Consider the following 20,364-nt stretch of genomic DNA (forward strand, 5'->3'; position numbering starts at 1 on the left):
TTATTACACGCTGTCCTTCATCAAGCAGTTAGGCCGAGGCATTAACTGCAGCTCAGACTGTAGAGAGGAATTATAACAATTTTCATTCATGGAGAACGAAATGAAAAGTGTTTGCAGACAACAAACACAGAAAGAATTAAATGACTCGCAGCAGCTTTCAGAACCTTCACAGATGAAGAACTAAAAGCAGATTCTATTAGCTCGCTCGCTTGCAGCTGAAGCTTAAAAAACATTGATTCGCTCAAGTAGTTCCTTGACTGACCTAGGAGCTGGTAGCCTAAGTATATTGACCAAATAATCAATTGAAGCTTATACACTCATTGAAGAGTGCACACCACCAGGGAGAAAAGCTGTTCAGCTACAACAGTAATGAACAGCATAATAACCGACAGGTGAAGGGAAAAACACCGAGCATCTGGTTATGATAGCATCTGTCTGGATATTTTGGGCAGCACATTAACATATAAACATGATGTCTTGGATGCAGAAAACAAAAAAAGGAAAGAGCAATGATCTGAATGACTCAGAAAAGGGCCAAATTGTGAGGGTCAGATAATTTCGTATCTTACAGGATCACAGAACTTGACGTCAATTCTCACCCCAAATTCATAAAACAGGCCAGTTCCACGTCAGCTTTTAAGGTGCCCGATACCACAGGACCTGTTCTGAAGTCTGATGGAGTCCAAGTTTTACGGTTCAGACCTTTTCTTGGTCATGATAAACCACACAAGGTTAGAGTTGTGGTTTATCAGTTGTAACTTAACTTATGTTTCAGATAAGTAGGCTACTGTTGGTCATGTTCGATGTAAATAACAGGGAATTTGAGAGACTAGTCAGCCTCCTCTCTATTTATATCAGTCGTTTGATGTGAAATCCATATTCAGATGACAATTTGCTTTAAGTGGAAGAGACAAGCTTGAGCTCGAGGCTGCCTCTGGTGACAGAACTAAGCAAAAAATAAAAGGAAAGAAACAGACAAGATGTTGAACTCTCCATTTTTGATGATGTATTTCCTTATGCTGCACGTAAATCAAGTGTGCATGCATCCATCGCTGTCAACACGAGCCAGTTACACAGAAACCCAATGAAAAGCACCTTTAAATATGTCTTTAAAGTGTTTGATGATTCAACATTTTGATAGAGATGGTAAAACTGCATCAAACAAGCTCACATGACCTGCTTTAAAAACAAACAGAAGTTTTATTTCTCTTTACACTTCCTTTTAAGGAAGAGGTTGCTGTGGTTTTGGGGAGTGTTTAGTCAGTCACAAAACCAGAATTTACCAGGAGGGATTTGTGATGATTTGAGAATGGAAGCTTTAGTGTGGGATTTAGAGTCATCTGTGCTGGCAACTTGGGCTGAATTAGCAGCATAGCAGCTGCTTCAGGCCATATTTCCCCTCCCTCTTTCCTCCCTGAAGCAAACATTTATCTCCATAATCTGTGCTGGCACAGTGAGAAGTGACAACATGGACCGAGCAAAACTGTGCGTGTGTGTGTGTGTGTGTGTGTGTGTGTGTAAAAGCCGTACTGTCAGGGTGTTGCTTGTCTAGGTCAAATCTCTTCTTTGACCTATATACTGTAGCTGTGCTTGCAGAATCTGCCACAAAGGAGGAGCACAGAAGGATATGAGGGGAGCAAAGAGGTGTGGGGTTAGAGGTGGGGTCATTAGTGCATAGAGGGGAGGAGGGGTACAAAGAAAGGGATGAGGAATACTTCAAAAAGAAGCAGGCAGAGCGCAAAAGAGACTGCATGAAAACAATGAACTGATGTATAAGAGAAAGAGAATGTGACACAGATAGACCACTGTGGTGTCAGTAGTCCCCATCATGATGACAAAGGGCCAAGCCAGCATTTAACACCAACATTAAACACAGCAGCAGATGAGATTCACTCCTAAGCCGAACATCCACTGACACACAAAATAAAGTTGGTTTGTTTGGCATTTTTTAGAGCCATTTTCACACATAACGTACATAAAATGAAAGCTGGCATTCAGTCATTCCCATCTTAGTCATTTTTCTCTCAATGTTTCTCACCCTTCATTCAGACGTGACTGTGACAAACGGTGTTCGTGTGAAGCGACCTGACAGAGTCCATAGGCTATGGCAATAAGGCTATGTAACGTCATAGTCCTTCACCATTTTTTGACAACAATATGTCGTGTCACCAAAAGGACTCGTATCAGCGTGCTAAGTGTGCAGTAGTTAGGTGAAACACAGCCACAGTGGCTGAACAATCTGGCTTTTCTAGATTTAAGCTTGTTGAACAGTAGTTTTTTTTTTATTTGTGAGGGTTTCATTGCACCTCATTGTAAGATTGTAGCTTTATTTCACCTGAGGAAACCTTCTCCACACAATCAGAGCAGGTTGTCAAAAGATGAGCTGCATCGTCACACAAAAAGTTACAGTTTTTATTTAATCAAAAGTCCTATCACGCTAACAAACACAGAGCATCGGGTCAAAAGTGCCACGCATAAGAGCAGAAGCTTCAGCTACAGTTCATACACTTCTCTCTTGATTGTTTGGCTCAGATCTATGCAAAGTCATTATCCTTAAGTTATTTTTTGATCTATGATATCATGTCAAATTAACCCCCTGCTGCTGTTAATGTCAACTGCTGCAGAAAGAGAAGCATGCATGTGACCTCGTCAGACTTCTGTCTTAAAATGTAACGGAAAGGCTCTGGGAGGATAATTCACACATGGGGTTTGGTTGGCACCAGATTAACAGAAAGGAGTACATGTGTGAAAGGAGCTTAGGTTGCTTACTGCACAAAGCTGCAACCTAATACAATATGTATGTCACTGATGGCAATAGAAATATCACCACACGACTTAAACGGAATCACTATGGCTTCACAGCTGCAGTAATAACTGCACTCCAGCAACCACAACCATTACATTTAACAGTGTGTGCAGCTAAAGAAAATCCTAATGAATTGCCTTTCCATTGTTATGTGGGATGGGTGTACCCAGGGAGCAGTACTCACATTGAACAGCATAGGATGCCAGCAATGCAGCTGTATTGTGAGGACAGGGCAACCTGGAAATCACAAACAAAGATGCATTTACACAGAATACACAGAAATAAATACATGATTAATCATTGGATCATTATATAAGATGACAAAACCCAAGATATTTTCAAAGTACAGAGATCCCTCATTTTTGATAGCAACAGAAAAAACCCAAGATTCGTTTCATTGTTCTGAAAAGAAACCAGAGAGAAAAGCAGAACTGAAAACAATAATCGGCATGCTTTGGCTTTTATACCCACAAGCATATGTGTTACGTATACACACCCGTCCCTCTTCCAGTCACAGACATCTTGATAAAGGGGGCAGAAAGTTCCACACTGTTTCTACAACAACATCTAATACACAAAGTTGGACATACTCACCTTCCAGTTAATAAATCCTGTTTGATCTGAAGGAAATATTGGTACCTGAGGGGGGATAACACAGGCATCACTGTAAGAGACCGGTGAACCATCGCCTCAGGTCAAATGTTGTATCTCATTTACAGGATATTAAGCTCATTTACCGTGAAAGAAATTTTTGTTATTAGTACTGCTCAACAAAGCTCTGCAGTGCAGCAAACAACTGAGGCCATATATACGGTGCAGGGTTCAGTTCAGATGGTGGCACAAGAGGTCAGGTCCAGGACTTACTGTTCGCTTTAACGAACAGATAAGGTTGAGCTGGGCCGACACCTCCTCTGAATGCTGTTTAATAAAGATGCTGTTTGCAAACAAGCAGGACAGAGTGGCCCCGATTATGGCCCTTATATGGAACATACTGGTTTCTTTTTCCTTTACGGAGCCTGCAGATAATCAATGGAGCTCCGGTCCTTCAAATCAATTTGCAATAATAAGATCCTGCCAGTGGTTCTCCTCGGGTGCTCATACCACCCAAAAACATGCATGTCATGTTAATTGGTGACTCTAAAATTGACCCTTGGGGAGAGTTATTTTAATTAAGCGGGTGTAGAAAAAGGATGGATGGAAGATACTTCCAGCTCCTCCATTTTAAGTCCCTGTCCACAGCCGTGGTGCCATAAAAGTGTGGTTGAAAAATAACAATGATTTAAATCAAGTATTCCACTTAAATTTGTAGAAAGACAACAGAAATTTTCTGTCAAGATATTTGTAAAATATTTTGATACAATGCAAAATGTATTGATTGATCTTTTAATTAATGATTAAGATCTACTACAGAAAATGTTTCATAAATACACAATCTAAAAAATGCCACATGCAACTGTGTGTGGAGGCACAAAGACACTAATTTAATATCAAATTTAGATTCTAACTTACCTGCCTAAGTTTTAAACTGTAGTCATTATTTCCGTTAGCAGTGTCTAACAGGTAGTTCGGTCATAGTTAGCCGGTACATACAATTCTGTTACAGTGCATTTCAACAATTAATCAATCTTTTTTCACAGTGAAGCTAGAGCTAAACATTTGTGTAATTAAGAAGCAAAGCTGAAATGACCACGAGTTTACAAAACGGCTCACTGGGACCACAGCAGCTGATACTGGTCTGCTTGTGGTGTCTTCACATGCTTCTGTTGCTGCCAGAGTTTGTTTAAAATGAATACAACAAGCAGCTCACTGAAAAAGACCAAAATACAGCGTAACATTACGCAGTGAGGCCAACACTCCCACTGGTAAAAAGGAAAACCAAAAGCAGACCAGGCGAGCACGGTGCTGCAGTGCTGATAGCAACAGGTGTAATCCAACAACTCACCAACCATCCAGTGTAAAAAAGGTCAAATGAAACCTCTCACCGTGTGTATTCTTCCTGAAGTTTATTGGGGTCCGTCACAAAGAATTTGACTCTGAAGCTCAAGTTGTGTGGAGACCCCCCTGGCAGAAAGGGAATTTGGAAAGGGATTAACAGAAAGGAAAAATACAACATGCAGATTTATGAGTACGAGTACAAACTGTAACCAAGGGATAGGATCAACAAGATATAATTAACTGATATAACAGTGTGTTCTGTGTGGGATCCATTACATTTCGCTTTTTAAAATGGTTTATAGGTTAGAGAAAATGGCCAAAGTATAAAACAGATCAGCCTCCATCCACATGCTGTATGGACTAAGAAAAAAAAAGAAAAAACAGTGATATTTTCACTCTTTGAGTCAATCAGCCGGCATGAAAACAGAGCAGTCTATGGCTATCAAAAAATAAGTAAAGCAAAGCAGAGTTCAAATCAAGTTTAATCGTTGCTTACAGCAGATTGAGAATTGTATACGGCACTAGCCACTGGAGACTTTTGCTCGAGGCAGGGTTTGGATTGTTAAACGTTACTGACTGCTGCCTCCACCAGCTGGAAAATCTTTTAATCAAGAATTCAAGTTTGACTTGAGTGAACTTTGACTTTCTGATGTTTGCTTATAATGCAGCAGTTGAGATAAGGTGGTGTGCAGTGGATGTCACCTACTTTTTAACTGTTTCCTGATGGGTTTATTGGGATCCAACCAGCGCTGTAAAATATTCATTCAGAGTCACTTAGAGACACCATAAAGCATAACCACACAATCTAAATTATTCAACATGTCTCACACACACACACACACACACACACTTGAAATACTTGCGCACATAGATGCAAATCAATATGAAATGTAGATGTTTAATCTTGTTTTCTATTTACAGACATGATGTCATTAGATTTGTTGTAATATTATATAAGTTAACAAATGAATAAACATACATCAACATAATGATTCATATGGACAATTTATACAATTTTGTAGCAGAACTAACTGACAACTTTCTGAAACAGCAACAGACTGAAAACAGCAAGCATACTAACTGGTGCATCTGAGGCATCGTCAGCCAAGTGCAGGCCAAAGTAGTCTCTCTCAGTCAGCTCCAGGTGCTTAAAGACTGCGTCCAGCAGCACCTGGCCATGATCGGACTTCTGCAGAGAAGAACAAAGAACACAGAATGAACTTGCTGCTCAGCAGGTCACTTGGTTCGGAGGTCTGAGAATCCTCATTGCTGCTCCTGAACATCCCAGTGAAAAATGGTAGAAACAGTGAGCGAGCTGAATCCATTTTCCCACCGCAGACATCTAAATTATTTAAACTCACTGCTGCAGAAACATTGCACTTACATAAAATTCATCTGTGATTCACCCATGTTGAGCCTAATTTAATATTGTTCCAACCCCATGGAGAAGAACAAGTTCATGGGATTCAAATAATGAATGCCTGTGGGCTTCTGGTATGCATTTGTCTATTTTGCTGTGTGACATAAAGCAGCCGAGTAAAGCTGCACAGCCCAAAAAGCATGCAAACAGTGTAATGTTGGTTTTACTGACTTACAGAAAAACCACAGTGAGAACAACCGGCACTGCTGATACTAACAAACTGGCTTGCTTTACCAAACTGGAAACTGGTGTTTGACAGCAAAATTTGTGTGCTGATCCGTTTTTAATGCAGGTACAACTGCTAAAACTGGCCGATCAAATTATTTCCCTTTGCCAATTATTACATGTTTTACCTCCAAGAGGGAAAAGCTGTAAGCTACAACAGCAAGATGAGATGAACAGGTTCCAATAGCATGAATTTTTAGATAATTAGGGTAGTTCATTATCTTTGACTGAACCGCAGATGTTAGCCCAAACAATGGGGCAGAGAGTGAGCTGCCAGCTGTCCTGAAGACAGCTAAGGTCAATCTGGTCCCTTTGTCCATGAGTTTTTGCTGTTTCAGGGCCTCCAAGGGAGACATTACAATCATTAAACGTTTGTTTCAATAGAGATTAAACGAGCTGTGCATATTCTCACAGGTCCGAATGCAGCTTGAGCACCTGGGTGTTGAGTTCCTGTCAATGCGGATTGGAGCTAGAGCCAATAAATACCCACAACTCCAGAAGGATCATTTGACATGGACATGTTTTGACATTCAGCATTGAAACTACATCCTGTCTGATAAGCTTGTGTAAAGCAATGGAAATAACTAAACTTAGAAAAGGTACTGCGATTGTGTGCTTTAAAGGGGAACTCCGGTATTTCCGTCGTCCCAGTAGAGTGCCTGTGTAGAAATCCCTCCGTTAGCTCTCCTATAGCTGCAAGTAGCCACATAACAGCAGCTATGAGCTAACAGAGCTATAGCACACGTTCATTCATTCATTCTTCTTAAAGTATTGGTGAAATAAAGACTGATAATGCCTAATTTAGAGGCTGCATCCTCTAAGCCCCGTTCACTCGCGGCTTTCACCAAACTGTTCTCGGTGAGTAGGTGAACGTATTTCATGCCAGAAATAAGGTCCAAGTTTAAAAATACCGGAGTTCCCCTTTAAAAGATCACAGCCATTTTGCCGATTATGACTTTATCTTTATTGTTTTTAAACACACACAAACGTAGGATGGTGGCCACACTCTGCACACAACTTACAACTAAAAGCATTCAAATTAAAGCAGCTGTCCAGAATTGAATATGGAAGTATAATTGGAAGTAATTGGAAATAATGTAAACCGGGTGGATTGTTCAATCCTTGGAGGTAATCCAGTGTGTAAAACAAAGAATAAATAGAGAACCCCCTGTAACGGGTTGAAATATTTTATCCAATCCACCACTAATAACACATAGATTCCTGAGAGTCTGCAACTTTTAGAGCAGGAGGGAGGTAGGAACTGTGAGAGTACCTCCATTAGAGCTCCCATGGGAGAAAAGAGACACAAACACACAGTTACGGCTCTCGTACCCTTATCCCCTTTGCCCTGGTGACACAGTTTTACAGCACAGCATGAGTGAGAGTGTTAGAGAATCAGAAGACATGATAGCTGACAGTTGACATGGCAGTCCTTTAGGAGGACTCGCAGCAGGCTTGAGTGTGAAGTCGACTGCTGTCATAGCTGACTTGAGTGCGAGTCAACTCTGTGCTCATTTCCTCTCTATTATTGGAGGGCAGATTCTTTTTCTCGTATGCACACTCATCTTCTGTCAAATGGTGTAAATAAATAAAATAAAATAAATCAACCAGTAAAATTACTTGGAATACTTTCAGCTACTGTACGAATTGATGAAAACCCACAAAATATGATGATTTGAAAAATGTGTCTGGATGGAGAAAATGAAGAAGTGCCTCCAGTGTAATGTTTCCGCATGTAAGGCTACAAACTGTGTGTTTAAGCTTGTTGTCCTTTGTATGAGGTAGCTTTTCAGCTGTGATGTGGGAGTCCTCTGTGCACTTTTACACTGTGCTCCCTGGAAAGCCATTGTTGCGTCAGCATGAGTGCATCAGCCTTTTCTGGGATTCTAAAAGCGTGCCAGCCAAAAGTGTGATGCCAACGCAACAGCAAACAGCAATACAGTGTTAAAAACTCAACCAGAAACACCCATAAAGGCAAGCATGTCTTCACACACATTATTTTTACACTTCTGCACATCATACAGCTTAGGGAGAGGCTCATGGGGTAGTGCTCAGTCAGAGGCAGTGTCACAAAGTGCAACGCAATGTAAACTAACAGCGATGCAAAGGAAAAAGAGCAAAAGAATGCAAATGTTAGAAGAAGACAGAGAGTCACAGAGAGGAGAAAAAAGAATGCATGGAAGAAGAGAAAGAGAGTGATTGACGATGCGACTGAGTGAGACAAACGCTCTTTGTGCAGTCTGCTAGCACAGTGCACTGAAACAGTGTCTGTGTGCGTGAGAAGAGAGGAAGAAGACATGGTGATAGAGAGCAATCAGAGCACGAGAGATTGGTTGAAAGAAAACGGGAGTGAAAGAGAAAGATGCAGTGATAACTTTTAGAACCTCAGGGTTTGTCTTCAAAAGGCAAAAGACCATCAAACACAGGATGAAGTGGCACTCAAGGGGAAATCCCAGAGTTTTTATTGTGGGTTTATAAAAAGTGAGATTTTTTCCTCAGGAAACGCAACTGAGGTGTTAGTATGTGTATGTGAGTGGCTTAAGGAATGAAGGAAATTCAGGAATGTGTGAGGCAGCTTGTCCAGACAGGAAAAGAACCACATGAAGCAGAAGTCCTACACTGGGCCTAGAAGATGCACACAATCACAGCAGTACGTTTCACGGGTAAAAGAAATACATATGGGATGAGAACATAATGGTGGATTTGGTAAATGAGTGTGTGGTTAGGCTAATCTCAGTTAAAGAATAGCCTGCAATGTTAAAAAACACTTGTGACCCACCTCACTACATGTGCTACATGACCAGTTTAATGGTTACTGACCAGTTTAATGGTTACTGACCAGTTTAATTGTTACTGACCAGTTTAATGGTTACTGACCAGTTTAATGGTTACTGACCAGTTTAATAGTTACTCAGCTTACACAATAAAATGCTCTGTGTATTGCAGGGATCACATCCACTATATCATGTACTTTATCCACAAATTAAGCTTATACACATGCAAACAATGATTTGCTATATTAAAATGAAGATATGCATTGATGGAAAAAGGCCCACAGATAAAAAATGAATAAGCAGCATCTTTGTAGTTCAAGCCCACCTACTCAAAATGTGCGACAGCAGCACCTGCCTAAAACCAAAACAGAGCAGCTGTATTTCAGCTCCTTCAGTCACAGAAATGCTATAGCAGCAGGTAAATTCTGCTCAAAAAGTACTCAAATTGCAGGACCAACAGTTTTATGTACGAACTAGCGCTGTGATAAATGCCATGTGGACCGAGAAGTCAGGGTGCCCTGAAAATGGGACAAGACAAAGACTGAGGAGTCGAGAAAAAGTTGAGACCAAGACCAAAAAATGTATAGTCTGAGACTAAATTAACGCTTTCTAGTTTGGGATTAAGCCCAAACCAGACCAGAGTATATGATGATTGAAACAAGACGAAGAGGGGTCAGGATCTGAGACTGAGCCAACAGCAAATTTGTGAAGGTCAAGACCAGGTCAAGAGCAAGAGTGACAAGACTTTGGTCCTGGTCCTGACTTTGTCTCAACCCCTCAGAGTATTTCAAGACAAAGACAACATTGAGATGCCAGAGCTAGCTCCAGACAAGCAGACTCTTGAACTTGTAAAGATGAGGTACAGCTCACACCCACATGAAATATTCCCATTCCAATAAAAATACCCAGAGAAACTAAGTAAATTCAATTCCATTCAGTTGATTTATATAGCACCAAATCCCAACTAACGTCATCTCAAGGCACTTCAATGATACAGTCCAATTCAAACCAATTAGAGTCCAATTCATTGTAATCAAAATGTTAAATTCAAAATTAGTCCAATTCATACACACAGAGCCAATTCAAAAACATTGAAACTGGTTTTGGGTCCGGTCCCCCGTCCTGAGCGTGCAGCTAAGATTCTTCTAGATTAAACCGGTCTTTTGTCCTGCGCAGCCAGCACATGTGCACGTATGCACTGTTGCACTGTGAGTCGTACCTTGAACGAATATAGGGGTTTTACTAAGGTTAACTTTCAGTCTGAGAATTTGTCTTTGTATTTTTGTGAATAAACAAATGATAAATAATGTTAAATCCTCTGAACCATCTTTATTGTAAATGACCCTCAAAGAATACAGGCTCAAGGATTTGAGTAAAAAGTTATGCTGACCTGGTACAAAGTGACTTTATCTACATTAGCTACATATCCTAATGCCCCCAGTTTCCTTTTGGACACAATCACTGCGGTCAGTGAAATGTAATATGAATACTGGCAATTTGGACCCAGAATTTAAGTAGTGTCATTAGTAAGCAGACATTGAAGAGAAACTCCAGAAATTTAAACCATTTAGGGGATTTAAAAAATGACTCTTTTGGCTGAGCTGATACACCAGGAACTGCAGCCAACAGACAGATGAAAGGATATCTCTGGTTACATCTGCAGGCAATTCTGTTGGGACTTGTGATACAACTAGGCACAATATCAAAGACTATATTGTTTCATCTTCTCACCAACAATCAATAAACGACTGTTGTTGTTGAAAATGTGTGTAAAGGTATGACCTGTCTAACCAAATATCTGTTAAAAGTTCCTGTAAAGTGCTGTGGTTACTTCACATTCAAAGCATCTTTTTAGACTAACCTTGTTCATATTTCTTAAAGTAAAACAGAAGACTAACTGTATCACAGTCTGCATTGGAACAAAAGGTAATTGCATTCAAGGGTCTCTTTTTGCAGTAAAATACGCTGTTTCAAAGGATTACATATCATTTTTTTAACTTTCCTTTATCTCCAAGTCTGGACTAGAAGCTACTTCATTAATAAATAGCTCTCCCAGATGTCCAAACATTTATGTAGTATGCAGCAGTCACTATGGTTACCTTTTTATTCAATATGAATAAACTGCCACTGGCCTTGCTTTTGTATCAATGAAGAGGAGGATCATTTGAGTGCAGGCTGTCAAGCTATTACAAATTCTGTTTGTTAACAGTATTATTATTTTAACTAAAGACTTCCTATCAGTAAGATAATCAATACAAGCCCTTGTATGCAGACAAGCTCCTTGGTTTCCATGACAGTAAGTGACTGCTTCTGGATTTTCACTCTCCACTAGAATCTCTGCCAGAGAGAGGATCAATAGAAGTATTGTTCCTCTCAGGATGGCTTGCCTTTCCAGGAAGTTACTGCTGCAGTAGGGGTCTGATCAATGACACTGACAGAGACCGACTCAGACCGAGTCATTCATTCAGCAATTTGCAGGAAGAGACTGGAATAGGGGAACTCTGCAGCAGACAGAAAATTGTGAAGGGAGAGCTGCGTCTACAAACTCCATTTTTCAGAAAAGATAGGAGGCTTTATAAAATGCAACACAAACTTTAAACTATAATTCATTCCTTTGTTGTACCTTAAGTAAACAATGACAAAACAAGCTATCTTCAGAGACTTAACTGACAAACTTCCCTGTTATTAGAAAATGTAGACAAACGTAGAATTTGTTGCCCGCAACACACAAAATGTTTTGAGCAAGGAAACTAAACACGAACATGTTTCTAGATTATAGGAATAAAACTGTTCTAGAAGACTCTACAACTAGCAGATTAATTAGTAAAAGGTGAGGGTGTCAGGATTCGATAGATTAGGAACCTCCACTTGAGCTTTGTTTTTGTTTTTTACTCACGAGCGCCGTGGTGTTAAGAGTTCTGCCGGGTGAGCAAAAGGGTGACCTAAATGTGGCTTCAAGTCACAGGAGGGAAGGTTCTGGCAGTTGTTTGTGTGCATGCACCAAAGAGGAGCTCGGATTACCTGACCTTCTCTGGGTGGGGTCCTCGAGAGGTAGAGATTCTACTGTTCTCCTGGGGGGCTTCAATGCCCATGTGGGCAATGACAGAGTGACATGGAGAGGCATGATTGGGAGGAATGGCCTCCCTGATCTGATTCTCATTATAAACACCATGTTCAAGCGTAAGGTGGTTATTAAGTGTGCTTGGTACCAGGCAACCTTAGGCCAAAGGGTGATGATGGGCTTTGCAGTCGAGGGTGAAGTGAAAATGTCTGACAGAGGCCCCGGTCTGTGAGATCTTCAACTCACACCTCCAGGAGAATTTTTCTCATCTGTCAGGGAAAGTTCGGGACCATGTTCGGGAACTCCATTGAGGTGGTGGCTTCCAGGAGCTGTGGCCTGAAGGTTGCCGGTGTCTATCATGGTGGTAACCAGAGGACCTACTGGTGGACACGAGCAGTAAAGGAAGCTGTCAAGGTGAAGAGGGAGGTCTGGGACAACACCTGTGGAGTGGCAGACCGGGGTGGTGGTTCCCATTTTTAAGAGAAAGAGAGTTTGTACCAACCACAGGGGAAACATCACTCAGCCTCCCCAGGAAGGTTTACTCTAGGCTGTTCGTGAGGACCTACGAACTTTAGATTCAGGATGTGCAGTGCGGTTTTTGCCCAGGCCAGGGAAAGGTGGACCAGATCTTTACCGTTGCAGAGTTACTGAGGACGTTGTGGGAGTTTGACCATCCGTGGCTTCCTCAAGCCATGACCTTCAGCATGAACTGGAGTGGTTCGCGGCTGAGGGTGAAGCGGCTGGGATGAAAGTCAGCTCTTCCAAATCCGAGCCATGGTTTTCAACCGGAAGAAGGTGCAATGCTCTCCCCTGGAGTCCATGCCTCTGGCGGAGAAGTTTGAATATCTGGGGATCTTGTGCACGAGTGATGTCAAGTTCCAGTAAGAAATGGACAGATTGATTGGGGCTTCGTCAGCAGTAATGAGGACACTGCTCTGGTCCGTTGTGGTAAAGAGGGAGCTGAGCCGGAAGGTGAAGCTTTCAGTTTACTGGTCTATCTTTGTTCCAATCCTCTACTATAGTTCACAAGATCAGAATAGTGACCAAGATAATGAGGTCAGTAATACAAGCAGCGTTCTGTCGGAGGGTGGCTGGGCTCAGCCTTAGAGATGGTGTGAGGAGCTTGGCAATGCGGAGAGAGGTTTTTTTTGGGAACATCCAACAGTGAGGAGGTCACGGGGCAGACCCAAAACTCACTGGACAGATTATATACAGTATATCCACTCTGGCCTGGGAATGCCTTAGGATCCCCCAGGAAGAGCTGGAGAGTGTTGCTGGGGAGAGGGATGTCTGGGTTTCGTTCCTGGACCGGTTGCCTTCATGACCCGACCTTAAGGATGGAAATCATTGTTGGATGTGCATGTCCTTCAAGCCCTTGAGCCCCAACATGATCAGTACTGTCACATGGGCTTAGGAGTCATTTGGAAAACCCTTTTCACTCAACACAGCCAGCTGCTGCATCCAAAGATGTAATCAGAGATTGTATTACACAAGAAGGAAGCCATATACTAATTCTACACAGAAATGTCAGAGTTCTCTGAACAACAAAACCATCTCAGATAATCAGGAGGACATCAGAGACGTGTTCAGATGAGTTCACTGATATGGCGGCATATATCGGAAAGTTGATCAGAAGACAAACAAATCATTTCCATTGTACTTTCGTCAAACAAAGCTTTAAGTGAATGAACAAATTAGATATTTAAATTTTGATGCATTTTAGAAAGCATATGAGTAATTATTTTAGTGCAAATCAGACTTTAAAAAGAGCAGAAATGTAAAATTCTCTGGTTATCACCAATGAACTCATTGAATGGCACAACTTTAACACGTGCATTTCTGCAGTTATACAAATGCTCACACACGAAGACCTCCACAGCAACAGGATGTGGTCTGTCAGAAAGCAATGTTAAAAGAAGAATTGTATTTTCTGACCCACAAAGGGAATTTCCCAGCTCTTCTCTTCTAATATTTGATCAAACACATGATGACAGACATACTGTCAGTCACAAGCCTGCTTGTCACCTGGTCTGGAGCACATGTAACACACACATATTTTCCCCCACCTACTCTCGCATCAATTTGAGGTGGAGATATTTGCAGCAATGGAAGAAGTGGAGGAAGATTGTGAGAGGAAAGAGGGGGAGCAATGACCGGTAAGGTGTGTTTGGGGTAATAAAAAATAAATCTGAGGGCTCGTTTTGAGACTTAATGAATATATGAATATGGTTTTGTATGACTTTCAGGAAATAGGTGAAATGTACTTTTCAAATTAATAGAATCGTTTTCCATCAGCGAGACTGCAGTGACTCAGTGGGTATACTGATAGGGCCACTGTGTGAAAATAAACAGAAGGCAGAGTCGGTGTACCAGAAATGGTGGGAAAGTTTCACAATACTGATGTCTAAAATATTAATAATTGCTTTTTCCTTCTAGCCCAGGTCCTCATCATTTATTGCAAATATATACAGGAATCTAAGAGCAGTACTTACATTGACTTTGAATGCCTGGACAGTGTTGTCCAGCAGCAGTACGTTGCACACAACCTGTGTGTGCTGCCTGTCTCGCTCCAGCTCCGTCGCCCGGACATTGTAGGATCTGCCAGCAGGCAAGCGGAAGCGCGCGCTCATCACGCTCTTACCAGGGTCTGCAACAACCAAAGGCACAGCAGAGAGGGCACAAAGATAAGCGAGAGCAATGAGAGAACAGGAAAAAAAGAAAGAAAAACAGCTGTGTCACCATGTTGTGGTCTGATCTGTGAAAAAGAGTTCCAAACTGCCTGTAATGCATACATAAAGTCTGACACGTTGCATGTGCGTCAGGTAACAAAAAACAAATCCTTAACCTGTAAAATTAGGCAACGTACAGTATGCTATTTTCTTCCACATGCCTCAGTGTAGGAAGCCAGGCACCAATGCAAGTCTGTACAAGCATGGTGCGGCAGCAGAGAATGAGCGCTTCATGAGGAAAAAAAGAGTCAGCAAAGAGCCGGCTCGCTTCTATAGGTTTTGGAAAGTACACAGCAGGTAAAAAGCAAGATGTAGGACACTTTGTCTTTTCAGGTGTCTGGTTTTAAATATTGAAGCAGAAATAAATTCTAATAACCCCAACATGAATTTCCTCAGCATTTTAATCAATCTATCATCAATATTCCTGACCTGAGAGGCTCAAGATTGGCTGGTAGATGATGGAACTGCACACAGTTGTGTCTCTTATGCTCTCCAGTGCAAATAATTAACTGCTCAATTTGAAGCTACTTCATTTCTGATGCAGTCCGATCTGACTGCAGGTCTCCTCTCCCTCACCAGCAAACAATAAGTAGAATTACCACAATTAAAAATGTCTGCAATTCTTTGATGGAAATTTGCTGAGTTTCACAGGATTTCTTTTCATTTTGGCGTAGCTGCGGCAGTTTACGTTCTGTTGGATATCATATGCCATTAAAATGGGTTCTGTGCCCTTCCTGTCCACCTCCAGCCTTTTTTATTTTCATGTGATCCGCCACGACATGAGACAATAACCCCTGGGGGTTCCTGGGCCCATCATCTGGAGCTGCTGCATTTGTACGGATGGCTCTGTGTGAGCAGATTTGTTTTTTATATAGTGAGGGCTCTCTGTGCTTCTTAGCTGCTTGTCATAACACATCAGCACAAACCCCCATGACCACTGGCAGATGGCGTGCTCTTTGTGGATGCATACTCACACATACAAATCTATACTCACAGCCACCAGTAACAGCCAGACAGCCCACTTTCTTACCACCAAACATTGGGGCGACATGGAGAAGATTACACTTACTGGCGTATTTGGGATGATTACAACTTGAAGAGATTACTCTCTTTAAAAATATCAAGGGTGATCGATACATAAAAAGATGATAGAAACTGTCCTGAAGAAGCACTTTTTGCCTTCCGCAGCATCTCAGGTCAGTATTTTCCGGACCATAAGTCGCATCAGTCAAAAAAAATGCGAAAAAGTAAAAAAAGTTACATTTATTTAGAAATTTATTTCACAAAATCCAAGATCTGCTTCTCAATGAACTGACGGAAACTGTGGACCTCGGCTTGGAAGTCTGCTGGCAGTTTGTGACACGCCGCTGTCCGTGCTCTGATAGAGAGGCGTTTGCTTTGCATGAAAGCAGTAACACCAAGAAGACTAGCCTGCAAAATCATGGAGATTCATCTCATGTACCGGGGCGTGGAGACATAACTGCACCGCTAACGAGCCTCTCCCAGCAGTACGTTGTTCAAGCACCCACCTGTGGACTCGTTCCTCCAGCTCTGGCCATCTTTCTTTCAGCCCGCGATTAGCTTTCTGCTGCTCCATTACTGCTTTTGGCTGCATATTTTATATGACATGTTTTATTTTACTACCTGCAGTTTGTAATCTGCAGAATAGGATTTTCTTTTTGGCTGCATTTTGTTTGTGATAGCAATATTTCTCCTTGGTTCATGTCAGTCAGTATGAATCAACATTTAAAAACATGTTAAATTACATATATTTTGATATATTGGTTGCACCTGACTATAAGTCGCAGGACGAGCCAAACTATGGAAAAAAGTGTGACTTATAGTCACGGTAGTTACTCTGTCAAGTTCTTGGTGAAAAGGTCACACTAAATGCCTCCTGACCTGAGAACCCCTGAGGAAGCACATAAAAATACAAATGAAGAGGAACTTGGTCACAGAAATATCCCTGTTGTAAAAATACCAGCGCGTTAAAGCAAGAAGTGTTCCAAAATGAGGAGAGTCCTGGACTTTTTCTTGGCCTGCCCAGGCTCAAAGGCTTGTCCTCACTGCATGGTTGCCAGGCGACTTCAGAAAGTCTAACAGTCCCCTGATCCCAACTTCATATATAACTGAGAAAAGCTTGATAGCAATATAAGACCGGCATAAGTAAGATGGCACAAGAATACGTTTGATTTTTTGGTGGAATTTACCTGCAATGATTAGTCCCATGCTCCCATTTCCATTGCATTCAATGGACTAAACAATTTCAAAGAGCACATAGAGGAGTATCCATCCAATTCCATATTCAAGCATTCAATTGATTTTACACGTCATTTTCAACAAATATTCTTCTGAGCCGATACTATTCTTTTATGTCATTTCTGTGTGAGAGTGGTAGAAAAATAACCCTGCTGCTGTCAGGAAATTCTTACATTGCTAAGAAATACAGAATCAGCCCACACAGGAAAAGAGCAAAGGCTCGTTACATCAGAATTTATGTGTCATGTAGAGTATTATCACTTTCTACAGTGTCACCAAGTAAAAAACAGATGACAGGATGAGATTAATCACCATCTGTCTGATTCATAACAGTGGGCTGCAGAGCATACCACCTCTGCTCACAGTTCCACGGGTAAAACAATGACCAGTGGCGTGAAATGAAGTGTGTGATTTGTAAGATGTACTAGTCGTACTGTAGGCCCGTTGAGATCAATACATTCTGACTGCCAACAGGACAACCTCACAGAAACAACCACACACACAATACGTGCGATTACAGGCACAAAACCACAAATACGGGCAAATGCGCAGACACAGGCAAGCATGCGCTCTGATGCGTTTGGGTGCACGGTCCGACTGGGAAAGATAAGCACAAACGGATAAAGAGCTGAAGCCACGTAGAAGGAAGGGGGAACAGAGCGAGGCGCTCCCGCCATTGTAGGAAGAGCTGTGGGACTCAAAGATGATGAGCTCTGACAAACAGCCCACAAGCTGCATCACTGTCTACTGCTTGTTTTTCTCCATTTTAAAAAGGACCATAACCTCAGAAATGCATCGTCTCTATCGTGTGCAATCATTACACTCTAATTTATCCCCACCGTATGTTTGGGATTTTATCTGAACAGGACTCCAAAGTGTGATCAAATCAATAAATATAAATCTGTCTGTCTCCTTGTGTGGGCTTTTTCTGTCTACTTTCAGTGGTCTGGCTTTTTTCACAGAAGCAGCCCGTCTCGTGTAATCTGGTCAGTTGTAAAAACTGTCAAAGCCCAAACAGCATCTGAGCAAATCACGTGGGGTGTGAGGTCACTGCTGGTTTGGGGTGGTGGGGGTGAGTCAACCTGGGTGAAAATCTGTGCACTGTGTCAGTGACTAACCCCTGCTGCGGGCTCGTCCACTGTTGTGCCCGCACATTCTGCATCAGGCAGCTTATAACGAGGTGGATTTCTTTACTAATGAAGAATTAGTCGAGTGACAGAGTTGTCCTCGTAACAGCATGGAGAGGCTCATCTGTAAAACCTACTACAGATGCACTGAGAAGCATGAAGTTAGAAGCACCAGTGCATCCACTGTAAAGGGTGAGACGGGTCTCTAAAGCTGCAGTGTGTAACATTAAAGTAGATGTGCAATATGCGTTTTCATCACTGTAGAATCAGAAATGAAACCACTTTAATTCAAGCCACAGGTCTCATCTGCCACATTGCACTGCCATCCTTCTGCGATGTGGTGGTGGGTGGTCTACATATCATGCCATGACTGTACTATTACACATCTGCAACTACGTGTTTCCACAATGTTGTATCAAGATTTTTATGTTAACCTTGTTAAATATTCTGTGATGCTGTCGGGGGGGCACCAGGCCTGAAGCTAAATGATCCTTTTTATTTAATTTGTTTTGTTCTGAAAAATACTTTCACTACCTATTAAACCAACTAATAAAGTATTTTCAGCTCTTCTCAGCTGGAGAAGAATTTCAACTTGTTAACACTGAACCTTTTTTATGCTCAGCGTGTTTTCATTACAACATTCTTTGTTCCTTCCTGCCCTGTAATACTGGACCATTTTCTATTGTACTTTATTCTGGACACAATACTCTAAAATTTCCTGCTCTGCTGTGTTCTTTTCAGTGTCGCTCTGCTGAGCTGGACAAGACAGCCACACTCCCCTGAGAGAAGCCTCCGGAACTCCAGAAGCAAGCTACCATTATTGCTTCCTGCAGTCAGCAGATCTTACAAACGGGCAGGAGAGCATATTGGTGTGTGTGTGTGTCTGTTTGTGTGTGTGTGTGTGTGTGTGTGTGTGTGTCTGTACTATATGAGGGCCCTTGAACCCAAAGCTTCCCTGACTGGTGGGCTCCTCTCAGCTTATGGCTAATACAGACGGTCCAGCAGCCATCCCGTCTGTTCTCGGGAATATAAAGCCCTCATATTTAATGCATCCGTAAAAACAAACACACACTTATTAACAGGCACAAAAACATAAAGGCACACGTGTAACCCATCATCAAAGTCCAGCCGAGACTGACTCACACAAACAGAAGAGGACACAGCAATGAATCACATCCAAGCATTGCTCAATGAGCCATGTTTGCACCCAACAGAAGAAAAGTCCTCAAAGACAAAGCCACAGTCTTTCCAATACGCATTCATTTGCCCATACATTTTTATTTATGCTCTACTTTCTTCTAAGTAACTCAAAGGCATGTTATAAATATGGTTTTCTTTTCCTTCTGTATTGCTTTGGAACAACTGAATTCAGAGGCTTGCATTTAAACATCCCAGCGGAATCGTTAATAATTGCTCTGTATCTTTTTCATAAAGAGAACGAGGCCATAGACAAACAGGTGGTCAATTACAGACAGAAAACTGAAATTCATTTAAATTGGAACATTAAAGTGTTGCATGTATTCAGTATAAACAGAACGGAACTGCAAAGAATGAAACCTGACCCGGTGTATCTGCAGGACGAGATCTGCTCAAGAAGGAGGGAGGAAACATCAACACTTCCTGTGAATGTTCTCGCACTTGTCACCCATCCTCTACCTGTCCCTCCTCACCCCCCTCCGGGTGTTTCACACTCCCCTCCACTGATCACCCACTGCTCCTTGCCTCTCTCTGTGCATGTTCTTAGAAGTCACTGATTGGGAAAAACAAACAAAAACAACATTAAAAACTGGCCTTTGTGGAAAAGGTGTGAGAGATGCAGCTGAAGGAATGTGGGCAGCAAATGACCTCTGATCTGCTGGAGGTTTCGCCGTGTGTGGCCTGCACCAATGCTAAAGTCACATGGTGCCACCCATAATGTGATTGGTGGAGTCAGAAGAGAAGGAAGATGCAGATATACAGATAAGGAAGTGAAGCCAAAAACTTTGCTCACAAAGCACAGACTTTGTGGCTGGGAAATGACGTGTTCTT

The 20,364-nt window shown here is 41.9% G+C and overlaps 1 protein-coding gene across 2 annotated transcripts in view; it reads right to left on the bottom strand.

Moving 5' to 3' along the window:
- ptpn4a (protein tyrosine phosphatase non-receptor type 4a) overlaps positions 1-20,364 on the bottom strand; it is a 67,369-nt gene that overhangs the window by 25,677 nt on the left and 21,328 nt on the right. The window contains exons 2-8 of one of the 2 annotated variants that reach the window (XM_072397834.1): positions 14,714-14,868; positions 5,823-5,930; positions 5,448-5,490; positions 4,789-4,867; positions 3,401-3,445; positions 2,991-3,043; positions 1,531-1,599 (exon numbers count right to left, since the gene is read on the bottom strand). In XM_072397834.1, the coding sequence (XP_072253935.1) occupies positions 1,531-1,599; positions 2,991-3,043; positions 3,401-3,445; positions 4,789-4,867; positions 5,448-5,490; positions 5,823-5,930; positions 14,714-14,851 (535 nt within the window). In that variant the 5' untranslated portion in view covers positions 14,852-14,868. The remainder of the gene's footprint in view (positions 1-1,530; positions 1,600-2,990; positions 3,044-3,400; positions 3,446-4,788; positions 4,868-5,447; positions 5,491-5,822; positions 5,931-14,713; positions 14,869-20,364) is intronic. The other variant, XM_072397835.1, reaches the window with a different exon arrangement.

This window comes from Leuresthes tenuis, unplaced genomic scaffold (genome assembly GCF_036924035.1).
Source record: "Leuresthes tenuis unplaced genomic scaffold, fLeuTen1.0.hap1 SCAF_12, whole genome shotgun sequence".
Classification (NCBI taxonomy): Eukaryota; Metazoa; Chordata; class Actinopteri; order Atheriniformes; family Atherinopsidae; genus Leuresthes; species Leuresthes tenuis.